The sequence below is a fragment of the Carassius gibelio genome, chromosome B18 (genome assembly GCF_023724105.1).
Source record: "Carassius gibelio isolate Cgi1373 ecotype wild population from Czech Republic chromosome B18, carGib1.2-hapl.c, whole genome shotgun sequence".
Taxonomy (NCBI): Eukaryota; Metazoa; Chordata; class Actinopteri; order Cypriniformes; family Cyprinidae; genus Carassius; species Carassius gibelio.
Window position 1 is genome coordinate 492,710 of NC_068413.1, and position 11,188 is coordinate 503,897.

Here is an 11,188-nt window from a genome sequence, read left to right on the forward strand (position 1 = left end):
CATATGAAACTCTGTAAACATATAGATCTCATCGAGCCAAACTTTCGCATGTCATAAGCTCCGCCCAATGGGAAGTTGACTATTTCAAGTTTTGTGGAAAAACACATGCTCTGGAATTTGATATACTCGTCCTAGGTTTTTTACCCCATTGCCACCAAACTCGATCAGCATGATCTCAAGACAGTGGGGATCATGAATTGTGAGGGTATTTTTGATATCTGTAACAGTTTCCCCCGTGGCGAGTTGTTGAAATTATGGCGAGAAATAAGAAACAGGAAGTCTCTAATAATATTTGCATACTTTGCCTGGTTTTGCTCAAACTTCAGCAGTTTATCCGTTCAAGGAGTCCGATCACATAGATGTGACTTTTAGGAGTCAAAGTTATAGCGCCACCAACTGGCAGCAGGAAGTGTGTTACTTCCTGTAAAATGCTTTGAATGCACCCTCTTATATTTACCTGATTTGCTTCAAATGTCATCAGAATAATGTCAAAACATGGCTGATGAGAATCTGCAAAGGGCTCCTTGATATTTTAATTACTGTTGCCATGGCAATGTGTCAAACTTTAACTTTTGTTTCCTGTATTTTTGAGGCACTTAATATGCTTAATAACGCACACGTCAGTATTAATGATAGATAGACACTGGCAAAAGCTCATAAATGGGCTTGGAGCAGGAACTCTATAGCGCCACCTTTGTTGGGGGGTTAGTTTCTCCTACAGTCACTAAACTCGGTACATATATTGTTCTTATCAAGACGGACAACCTTTTTTATTTACAGTTCTCAGCTAAGACCAACAGGAAGTCGGCTATTTTTAATTTTTTTTTTTAAATATGCCTGCGAGTTAATGAATACTGCCGACCCTTAACCAGATCTACGAAAACCCAACACCTGGTGAAATTTTAGATTTAAATAAGATTTTGATAATGAAATCTGGGTTCAACTCTTTCCAAAACGTTTTTTATTTTGTACATAGCTTGAACATATCTGAAGTCAGCTGATGGCTATGATTTTCCAGAATAGAATTTCGAGAACACCAGGTTTAAAGTTTCATTTTAATGTCTAACGATCACTGTCTGTCAGGAGCTTTACTGCATCATTACACAAACAGACTTTCCCAGAAGAGGACAGTTTTCTGTGTTTATCATGATGGGCAGTCTCTGAACCTTTGATCACTCCTTGTATGTTTAGATAGCTCCAGTAGTGTACCCTGTATTTTATTTAGAACAGCAAGCGCAACACACCTGTGCATATAACAGACCATCATCGGATGAATAATTACAACATTTATGTATCTTAACCTCTTTCACTGATAGGATAAGAAATCTTTTAACCCTTTAAGACCTGCCATAGAACAATTCCGTCAGAATATATTTTAGTATTTTTACATGCTGTGCTGTCATTTTTTAAGTATATTCAAATGCCATATAGGAATACAATCCTTACACCCTCAATTTGAAGACTGTGTAATAAATCCATCTATACTAGGAAAATAGATCCCCCAAAAAAATTATTTATAACACATTTTACCATATACAGAAATATCCCAAATGTGAACCTCAAACTTGTCAATGTAAAAAAACTAATCAATACTTTTTCATGTAAATAAATACAGTTAATGTTAAAACCTGAAACCTTATTGAAAGTGTTACCAAAGTTGTATATATTGTTGTGTGCGTGTCTTGAAGGTTCTGATTAACCCTTTCATTGCTGTATCCCTTAAATTCAAACTGCTAGAGGGTTACTGTGATGTAAGTTCCCACTGGGCACAGTTCTACGGTCTCATCAGGTCTCGTCATTGCTGAATGCAGCTATATTTAGGGCCCAAGCTCAAAGGGGCGTAGGGCCCTGTTGTTTTCTATTGGATTATTATTATAACTTTTTTATGGGATATTTTTTGTACGCCTTGGGGCTGCCATCGCTGCTTGTGCTTGCTTTTGTTAAAGCAGATTCTTGTAGTCCTAGTATTTTGGTAAATTGACAGTTACAGTTACAACTGTTGAACTTTATTTTACAGTACGTGTACTTAAATGTACTTATAGTGTACTTACAGTGTATTTATCTAAGAAAGTTCTGGTAATACAAGGTAACTACAAGGGGTAGGGTTAGGTTTAGGGGTAAGTTCAGGGTTAGTACCTAGTTATTACATAGTTATTATAATTACTATAATAAGTACATAGTATGTACATGAGGAACAGGACTGTAAAATAAAGTGCTACCGTTACAACAGTTAATGATATATACAGTAATTACATGTAAAATATTTTATAAGTAAAGTTTTGACAACCAAAGTTGCAAATTTTTTATTGTAAATTTTGACAGATTTTTACAGGGTGACCACATAGTAAGGAATTAAGAAAGGAGACCAAAGATTAACAAAAGATTCTTCCTAATCATGCTTGTAGCTCAGAACCTGGTAGTACCAGTACCAGTACTCTTCACCCTCCCAGGGCAGATAGAAGGCATTATTTTTCCGATCAACCTTTCCAAGGCCATACTTGTTCTTGCCCACATATACAGGCTTTTCTGAACACACTCTAACTGCATCCCAGGGGATAGAACCATAAGAACCTTCTTCCCATTTAACATCCCCAGAGCTATTTTCTTTAACCAGTATGTCAAATGAGCTTGTTCTGAACTCTAGGAGACCATTGGGATAATAGCAGTATGGTCCTTTGGTTTTGGAATAGAAACCTGAACTACATTCATAACGACAGACATATTCATTTCGCCCAGCATAGTCATTGTAAATGCCAATTGCTCCAGAGGGTAGATAGTCATTCCATTTCACCCACTTTAGATTTCGTGCTACTGCTCGCCGAACACGTGAATGGGAAACCTGTGAGCCTCTTACAGGGTCTGGAGGTGTTTCTGGGCCAGAAAGAAAGACAGCTCCATTCTCTGCAAGAACGTCAAGGAAAGAGTCAGTTTAAATTGCTGTTTAAAATGAACAAAAAGTAATGAACTTATAAATAATATAAAAAGATTCATTGAAATCAGGGATGCACCGATACTGAGCTCCTGCACTCGTTAACATGCCCCGATATCAAACACCGATACCACACAAAACAAAGAAACGCAGATGACAGAAAGCAGAATGGAGTTATTAGAGAGTAAGGATCTATACAAAGCAGATGTATGCAATGAATAATCGTAAACATTTAATTCATAGAAAGACACTGCAATGAAGATGGGTGTCGACGACGCAGAGTTATGCAAAAACCGGCATAAAAAAACATCAGATTCAAGTTTTCCAAAGCAATGAAAAAAATTAAACGAAAGCGATAAGGTAGCAAGTACCGACTACATGTTTAAAATAAATGTTACACCATACTGCTGCTGCTGCTGTTCTTTTATGACAAGGTAGGCTAATATAATAAATGTTATGCTGAATGAACATACAAAAATAACCATTTGTTTTTATCAAATCACATTAAATATAAAAACATGTAGTTTATCCAGTTTAATAAAACACTTAGATACACCATCATGTATTATATTGTTGTTGTGTTTAGGGGATACATACGAGTGTCATGACACGTTTACATTAATCTATACCCTGCCTCAGAATGTTTGAAAAGACAAGAAATGCCTTTTCAGAGTTCTTTTTGCCCCTAAAAGAAGAAAGAAAACTAACTTCGTTTGAAGTATACCGGGGCCTTAAGATCTGCCCGACAAAGTAGTTGTGTAATTATTGTCATACTGACAGCTGTCTGAATAACTTTGGGTTGATTTTGTAATTTGTTACATACTTTTTTTTATCAAAGATATCTGACATTATCAAGCTGATTTTTTTCTGGCACAGTTTAACTCTGAAGTCTTGTCATATATTTTATTATAGCTGTGAGAAATGTGAATAATGTGTTTGTGTGTATTTAACATATTAACATATTATCATTTTGTGTACCCAATATTTAAAAATTTTACAATTGCAATGAAAATAATGGTATCAGTACTCTGTATCGGGAAGTACCAAAAATGGAAGTATCGGTATCGGGCGAGTACTGAAAAAAAGTGGTATCGGTACATCCCTAACTCTAATTATAGTTATTATATATATATATATAGACACATAATTAATATTATATGATGGAACATGGTTACATGTAAGTATGGTTTAATTATCGATATAATGTTATAATAGAGACAAAAGAATGAAAGCAACTGCTATAAAATGATAAATATAAAAGATTGTACGGATTTGATGGTCAGAGATGTTGTCACCTGTCTCCGGCAGACTGCTTTTATCAGATGCAGGAACACAGAGAGCCTCCAGCTGCAGAAGGGCAATGATAGCACACACCAACAGCTTCATCTGAGGATGATTACAGAGCTGAGGGTCATTTCTGCAGTAGTGCATTCAGATATTTAATAGATAAATATTTAATATTTCAGTAATTTAGTAACACTACAACTCTATTAGTAGCATACATCATAATTATTTTATATATATATATATATATATATATATATATATATATATATATATATATATATACACACACACACACACATATATAACATTATATACATTAAATATAATGTATAGGAAAACGTACTCACCCTCTTGTTCTGAACTTTTTTAAACGCTGAATGTTTTGATGCTTAGGATTTATATCGTTCATTTATGACCTTTGAGACTTCTGTCAACAATTACAAGCAAAAAGATTAATTGTTAACAAACTGTTAATGCACACTTTCTTTTAAAATCACATATTATATATAAATAATAATATATACATATTATTATAACATTATATACATTATATATCACTTTTTTTGAAAGTTGATTGTTTTGATGCTTAGGATTTATATCGTTCATTTATGACCTTTGAGACTTTGAGATTGTTAACAAACTGTTAATGCAAACTTGATTAAAAAAAATCACATTATATATATATATATATATATATATATAATAATACATAATAATACAAATAATATATACATATATTATTATTACATACATTATAACATTATATATAATGTATAGGAAAACGTACTCACTTTTTTTGAAAGCTGAATGTTTTAATGCTTAGGATTTATATCGTTCATTTATGACCTTTTGAAACTCCTGTCAACAATTGCGATATGAGACTGTGTCACAGGATGAAGCATACTGTAAAACAGGCAAAAGGATTAAATATTAAACTGTTAATGCAAACTTGATTTAAAAAAAACTAAGTGGTGGAACATGAGCATTGAGGAACCCTCAAGCACTTTACATGAGTTTTCCTGCATTTTATCTGTATGCATTCTTGCAGTTTATTATTTCTGACCATATGAAAAATCTAAACGTTTTCCTTACAAAAAAAGAAAAATGGGACCGTGTTTTAGAATATATTATAGAATAATCTCTCTCACTGTTAAAGGATTAGTTCACTTTCAAAGATGAAATTTCAAAATAATTTACTCCCCCTCGTGTCATTCAAGATGTGTATGTATTTCTGTCTTCAGGCGAAAATATTAATATTTTTTTAGGTTTTTATTTCGGCATGTACTGGACGACAGTGGTCCTTTAAAGGACGTCACAAATTCACAATTCTATTATGTATGACAATTATGTATGAGAATTCATGATGATACCATAAAGTCTTATTTTCAGACATTATGTAAATATTCAATATGTACCTTCATTGTAAGGTGTTCCCAAAATACCTCTCCTTTCTTAAAGATGCAATCTCTGCTAAAATGTGTGTGTTGATCACTTTCCTGCCCAGCTTGTTCTATAATGTTTCAGCAACTTTACAATGTTTTTTGTGTGTATATATCGTAAGATATATACATTCCTTGTTAGAATGTGTTAGTTTTAATATTTTCTATTATTATGATTATTACTATTAGTATGGTTCATTATTGTTCAAATAAAACATTGTTTTAGTTTTGTTAATTTTCCATTTTAAAAACAATCAGTTAATCAATCACTATCAGTAGGTGTGGTCCAACCTAGCTATCTGCAAAATCAGTCGACCTCTACATTGTGGATCAAAAAATGTGAGGGTATTATTGTTCATATATTGTTCTCAAGACGGACGACTTTCTCATTTACAGTAAGACCAACAGGAAGTCTGATATCTTTTTTTATGTGGATTTTTATCATTGGATTATGCTATAAATTAGTTCATATTCCTCCAAGAAGAAACATGACAGATCACACAGTGTCTTCATATTTAACAAAAATAAAGCCAAGATAGAAAAGCCATGTGTCAAATTTATGATTAAACTGTCTGTAGGTTCATTTTTAACAGCAATAACTTGAAGAAATCATTTTCTGTATGACTTAACAGTCTCTCACAACATTGTGAAGTTTTGGTCCACTCTTCTTTACAATGTTGCTCCAGTGTTGTTTATTGAGTATTGTGGGCATTTGTTTATGCACAGCTCTCACCACAGCGTTTCAGTCAGGATGATGTCTGGACTTTGACTAGCTATTGCAACATCTTGATTCTTTTCTTTTTAAGCCTTCTGTTGTAGATTTGCTGGTGTGCTTGGGAACATTGGCCTGTTGTATCACCCAACTTTGGCCAAACTTAAGCCGTCGGACAGATCAGCCTCACATTTGACTCTAAAATACTTTGTTATAGAGAGGAGTTCAACACAATGACTGTAAGGTCGTGTGGCTACAAAACAAGCCCAAAATCATCAGCCCTCCACCAGCATGACACACTGCTCTCTCCAAGACCAACACTACAGCGAGTTTCGCCGCCTTTCTTTCCATATAGTCATGTGCAAATCTCCCCACATCGTGATGTAGAGACGTGGGGGCGTGTTTAAATGAGCCGTTTTAGGGGGGTGTGGCAGACTCTTAACTTTAATAAAAAAATATCTCTTTGGATTTGAGACTTTAGTCTTTGCAACTTTACAGATCCTCTTTATGCACCAGGAGCTTGTTATACTCCAAAGAGAAACTAAACTTGAAAGCTCATTTCCTGATGCCACCAGGCTTGGGCCCGCCATTGCTGCTTGCAGCTATATTCTTTTTGCACTTTAATACTTTTTTTTAGGCTGTTTAAAAGTTCAGTTATTTTTGTAATATGCAAGGAGTTATTTAATATGTTATATTGTATTATGACAACAATGTTTACAACTAAATGTAAAATATTGTGATAATACCGTATACCGGGATAAAAGCATTAGCAATTAATCGCAACATGAAAATTTGATACCAGTATAACCCTAGCTGTGTCTACACCTGTAGAAACAGGTGGCACCTTTGTGGGTTTATTTAGTCTTGTTGGAAAGTGTTTTATATTTTGTGGTGTGTGTGTGTGTGTGTGTGTGTGTGTGTGTGTGTGTGTGTGTGTGTGTAGGCGGCCTGGATGAGGCCCTTTATAACGTCATTGCCATGGCAAGGGAGCAGGAGATCCCGTTTGTGTTCGCTCTGGGTCGAAAGGCTTTGGGCCGCTGCGTGAATAAACTGGTGCCCGTGAGCGTCGTGGGAATATTCAACTTCTCTGGAGCAGAGGTACACACACAGACACACACACACACACACACACACACACACACACACAGCTCACTCACTTAATTCCTAGGGAATGCATGATCCGATGAAGTATAAAGCTGAAATGCAATGTAAGGATGCCAGATGCATGACTGTGTGTGTGTGTGTTTAGGGTCTGTTCAATCAGCTGGTGTCTCTGACGGAGGAGGCGCGGAGGGCGTATAAGGAGATGGTGAGCGCTCTGGAGCAGGAGCAGGCCGAGGAGGCGCTGAAGAACGTCAAGAAGGTCCCGCACCACATGGGTCACTCCAGAAACCCGTCCGCCGCCAGCGCCATCTCCTTCTGCAGCGTCATCTCCGAGCCCATCTCAGAGGTCAACGAGAAGGAGTACGGTAAGACACACACACACACACACCTTTCTGAAAGCCGAAAGTGAGTAACAAGCCAAGATCACTTACACAAATTATTGCACTTAAACTGTCAAGTACACACAAGGTTATGTCAAAAATCGAACAAAGTCACATTTGTTTCTGTAGCGCTTTATACAATACGGATGATTTTAAAGTAGCTTCACAGTAATAAACAGGGAAATAACAATATTAATGACGCAAACTTCAAATATGAGATGGATACGATAGAAAGTAATGGGAAATGGCATAAGCTAAATCACACCAGTCTCAAACAGTCAGTGACTTTTCTTACAAAACCATTTTTTCATTTTTTCAAGCAAAAACTCACTTCAATTTGATATGTTTTTCTGAAAATAAGACAAAAAAGTTTTACTTGTCTAAAAGTACTTCTTGAATTAAACATTTCAAGATATTTTTTTGCAGTGTTATATTATATTAGGCCTATAGCATGGTGTATTTTTTATTTATTTTGTTAAATGAAACATTCTGTGTTTAATATGAGCGATTGTACTGGTTTGTAGTTGTCCGTTCAATCGAATGATGCTTCTAGATTTGCTTTACACCGATCCTATTTAAACTGAGCTGACCCAGACAATGCCTTGACCGTTTAACCTTGTCGTTATACATTACAGACACACTATTCTACTATTTGACACTGTTCAGTGCTTTGACACAATCTGTTTTGTTAAAATGTGCTATATAAGTAAAGGTGATTGATTGAGTGATGCTGAATGAATTTGAAAGTGAAAGTAAAATGCGCCCAGGCGTTTACAAGCTATTAAAACCGCCGGGAACATTTCCTCACCGTCACAACCCTTCTCTGTGCAGAGACCAACTGGAGGACGATGGTGGAGAGCGCAGACGCTCCAGAGCCGCTGGACACTGAACCGGTCAGCAGATCGACCAGCAGAGAGCAGCGTGAGGTCAGCTCTCCGCCTCCGCAGCCGACGGAGAAGAGAGAGGAGTCCCGCTCGGACGACCGGCTGGAATGGGCCTCGCAGCGGAGCACAGACACCGGCTCGCTGGACGGCAGCTGCAGAGACCGCCTCAACTCCTCCATCACCTCCACCACCTCCACACTGGTGCCCGGCATGCTGGAGGAGGAGGACGAGGAGGACGAAGAGGAGGAGGACTACACGCCCGAGCCCATCTCTGTACAGGTGCCGCCGCTCAGCTCCAGGATCGAGTCCTGGGTCAACAAAACCCTGGAGAACATGCAGCTGCGCCGACAGAGCAGCGACGAGGACGAGGAGGAAGAGCGGCTGAGCGACGAGGAGGAGCTTGACTCCTCTGATCTCACCGAACCGGCGGCGGATCCGCACACGGGATGAGCTCACACACACACACACACACACACACACCGACTCAGGAATCGAGAACGGACAGACCAACCGCTCACACACTCTCTGTGAATATCTCACGCTCACACACACACAGTCCTGTCTTCTTAAAATATCTTCTTTTTTGCTCCACTCCAAGTCAGAAAGTCTAAATGATGGCGTTTTTGGGTGAACTGTTCCTCTAAAGTAGCCGTACTGAATCACTGAGTCGAATGAATCACTATCATGATGCTTCACAGTGCTTTTACTGTAAAAACGAGCAGCTGAACATCCTTCTGAACATCTCGTGACATGGATACGTGTGAAGGAAACAGGCGTGCGTTCGTTCGCTCGTCCACACTGGCGTTTCGTTTAACCAGGAACACGAAGCTTTAACCAAGAAGCAGCAGACGTGTTGATGTGTGTGTAACGGTCCTGTAAATAAGGTGTTTAAATGTTTCTAATCCTCCGGTTGAACTGATTCGGAGAGTGTTTTACTCCTCTGTGGTTTCCTGCCGGTCTATATTACTCTGTGTGTTAGTCTCTTACCACGTTTACTCTGATTTACTCTGCTCTTTCTCCTCCGTCTGTGCTTGAGAGGTGAAGCCGTGTGCGTTCATCTCCACATGAAGGATTTGTGATATGTGTTATAACGATGATGTTCCCTAACTGTCTGTGTTGATGGCTAACGGATCCAGCTTCTGTAGCAGTGCTAGCGGATCCATCTCTGTGTTTGGAGTGATCTTCATCTGCGTGTCTTTTGCACTATGTATATAAACGTGAACATGCTTTGGTAACTAATGTGAAACTAGCACATGTGTTTTCCAGCAGTTCTGATGGTGAAGTCTGTATCTCTGGCTGATCGTTAATACAATTAAACAGTTTTCAGTAAACCATCTACTGGAGCGTGTGTTTTACTCCTGTGTTAATGAGTCGTTCTTAAACCTGTTGAGACGCTTGCAGTCAGAAGGTGGCGCTCTCGTCTAACAGCAGACTGAAGTTTGAGGAGAACAAAGCTGGCACTGATCTGAAGAAACATGCAGAGAGAGCTTCAGATTTCATCGGCTCGTAACGGCTGTAAGATCTGACAGAAGAGCTGCTTCCAGACTGAAAGTGTGTGAGTTTGGGTGGAGGAGCTGACGTCAGACAGCTGTTCTCATTCATCTCACGTGAATCTCTTCGTCTGTGCTCAGATTGAGGCCGAGGGGCTTTCCAGAATTCCTCAGCTGGAGTCGAATGGATTCTGTGCTCCGGACCGGAGGTCGTTCAGGACAAACTCTAGAATGATTCCTGATTCTTGTAATTCATGTTTCTCAAGCATCTTGAATTCTGTCGTAACACTGAAATCAGTTAAAGTGCTGAGAAGCAGCGTTCATTCCCAGCATGCACAGCACAAGGCCAGTTCATGTTTCTGATTAAAGGTCGTTCACGTCTGAGAGCGACTGGCCTCTTCATGAAAGATCCAGAATCTGCTGAAAACAGTCTAATGAAATATGAAACAAGCTTCAGACACGACTGAACACGTCTGTAGATGAGAACACGCTGCTTTGTTTGCAAACAACAAACTCACTCAAGCTCCTTTCAGACTATTGGATGCTCTGCAGTGAATGGGTGCCGTCAGAATGAGAGTCTGATAAAAACATCCCAATAATCCACAGCACTCCAGTCCATCAGTGAACATCTGGAGAAGACAAAACCTGAAACACATCCAGCATTAAGATGATTTTAACTCAAACACATAGAGTCTATAATCCAGAATAACACTTCCTCCAGTGAAACAGTGTTCATCTGCTGTTGTCTCTCACAGATTAGTTTAGATCTGTTTAAACGCTGCTTGATCTGTGCAGATTTCTCTCCTGATTCAGACCAGAACACTGTTTCACTGGAGGAAGTGTTATTATGGATTATAGACTCTATGTGTTTGAGTTAAAATCATCTTAATGCTGGATGTGTTTCAGGTTTTGTCTTCTCCAGATGTTCACTGATGGACTGGAGTGCTGTGGATTATTGTGATG

General features: G+C 38.2%; 2 protein-coding genes across 5 annotated transcripts in view; one reads left to right on the forward strand and one right to left on the reverse strand.

Annotated features, from left to right (window-relative positions):
* Nucleotides 1–10,071, forward strand: part of LOC127977315 (selenocysteine insertion sequence-binding protein 2-like) — a 25,431-nt gene extending 15,360 nt beyond the window's left edge. For all 3 annotated transcript variants that reach the window (XM_052582163.1, XM_052582164.1, XM_052582165.1), the window contains exons 16-18: nucleotides 7,311–7,465; nucleotides 7,617–7,836; nucleotides 8,683–10,071. In XM_052582163.1, the coding sequence (XP_052438123.1) occupies nucleotides 7,311–7,465; nucleotides 7,617–7,836; nucleotides 8,683–9,185 (878 nt within the window). In that variant the 3' untranslated portion in view covers nucleotides 9,186–10,071. The remainder of the gene's footprint in view (nucleotides 1–7,310; nucleotides 7,466–7,616; nucleotides 7,837–8,682) is intronic.
* Nucleotides 2,289–5,073, reverse strand: LOC127977316 (natterin-4-like). Of its 2 annotated transcripts, XM_052582166.1 has the most exons (4): nucleotides 5,008–5,073; nucleotides 4,564–4,643; nucleotides 4,225–4,315; nucleotides 2,289–2,901 (listed from the first exon to the last, which is right to left on the reverse strand). In XM_052582166.1, the coding sequence occupies exons 3-4, from the start codon at nucleotides 4,313–4,315 to the stop codon at nucleotides 2,390–2,392; spliced, it is 603 nt and encodes a 200-aa protein (XP_052438126.1). In that variant the 5' UTR covers nucleotides 4,564–4,643; nucleotides 5,008–5,073; the 3' UTR covers nucleotides 2,289–2,389. The 2 variants fall into 2 exon arrangements, with proteins under 2 accessions (XP_052438126.1, XP_052438127.1); XM_052582167.1 differs by lacking the exon at nucleotides 5,008–5,073 and having other exon boundaries at nucleotides 4,564–4,659.
* Nucleotides 10,072–11,188: the final 1,117 nt, after the last annotated feature.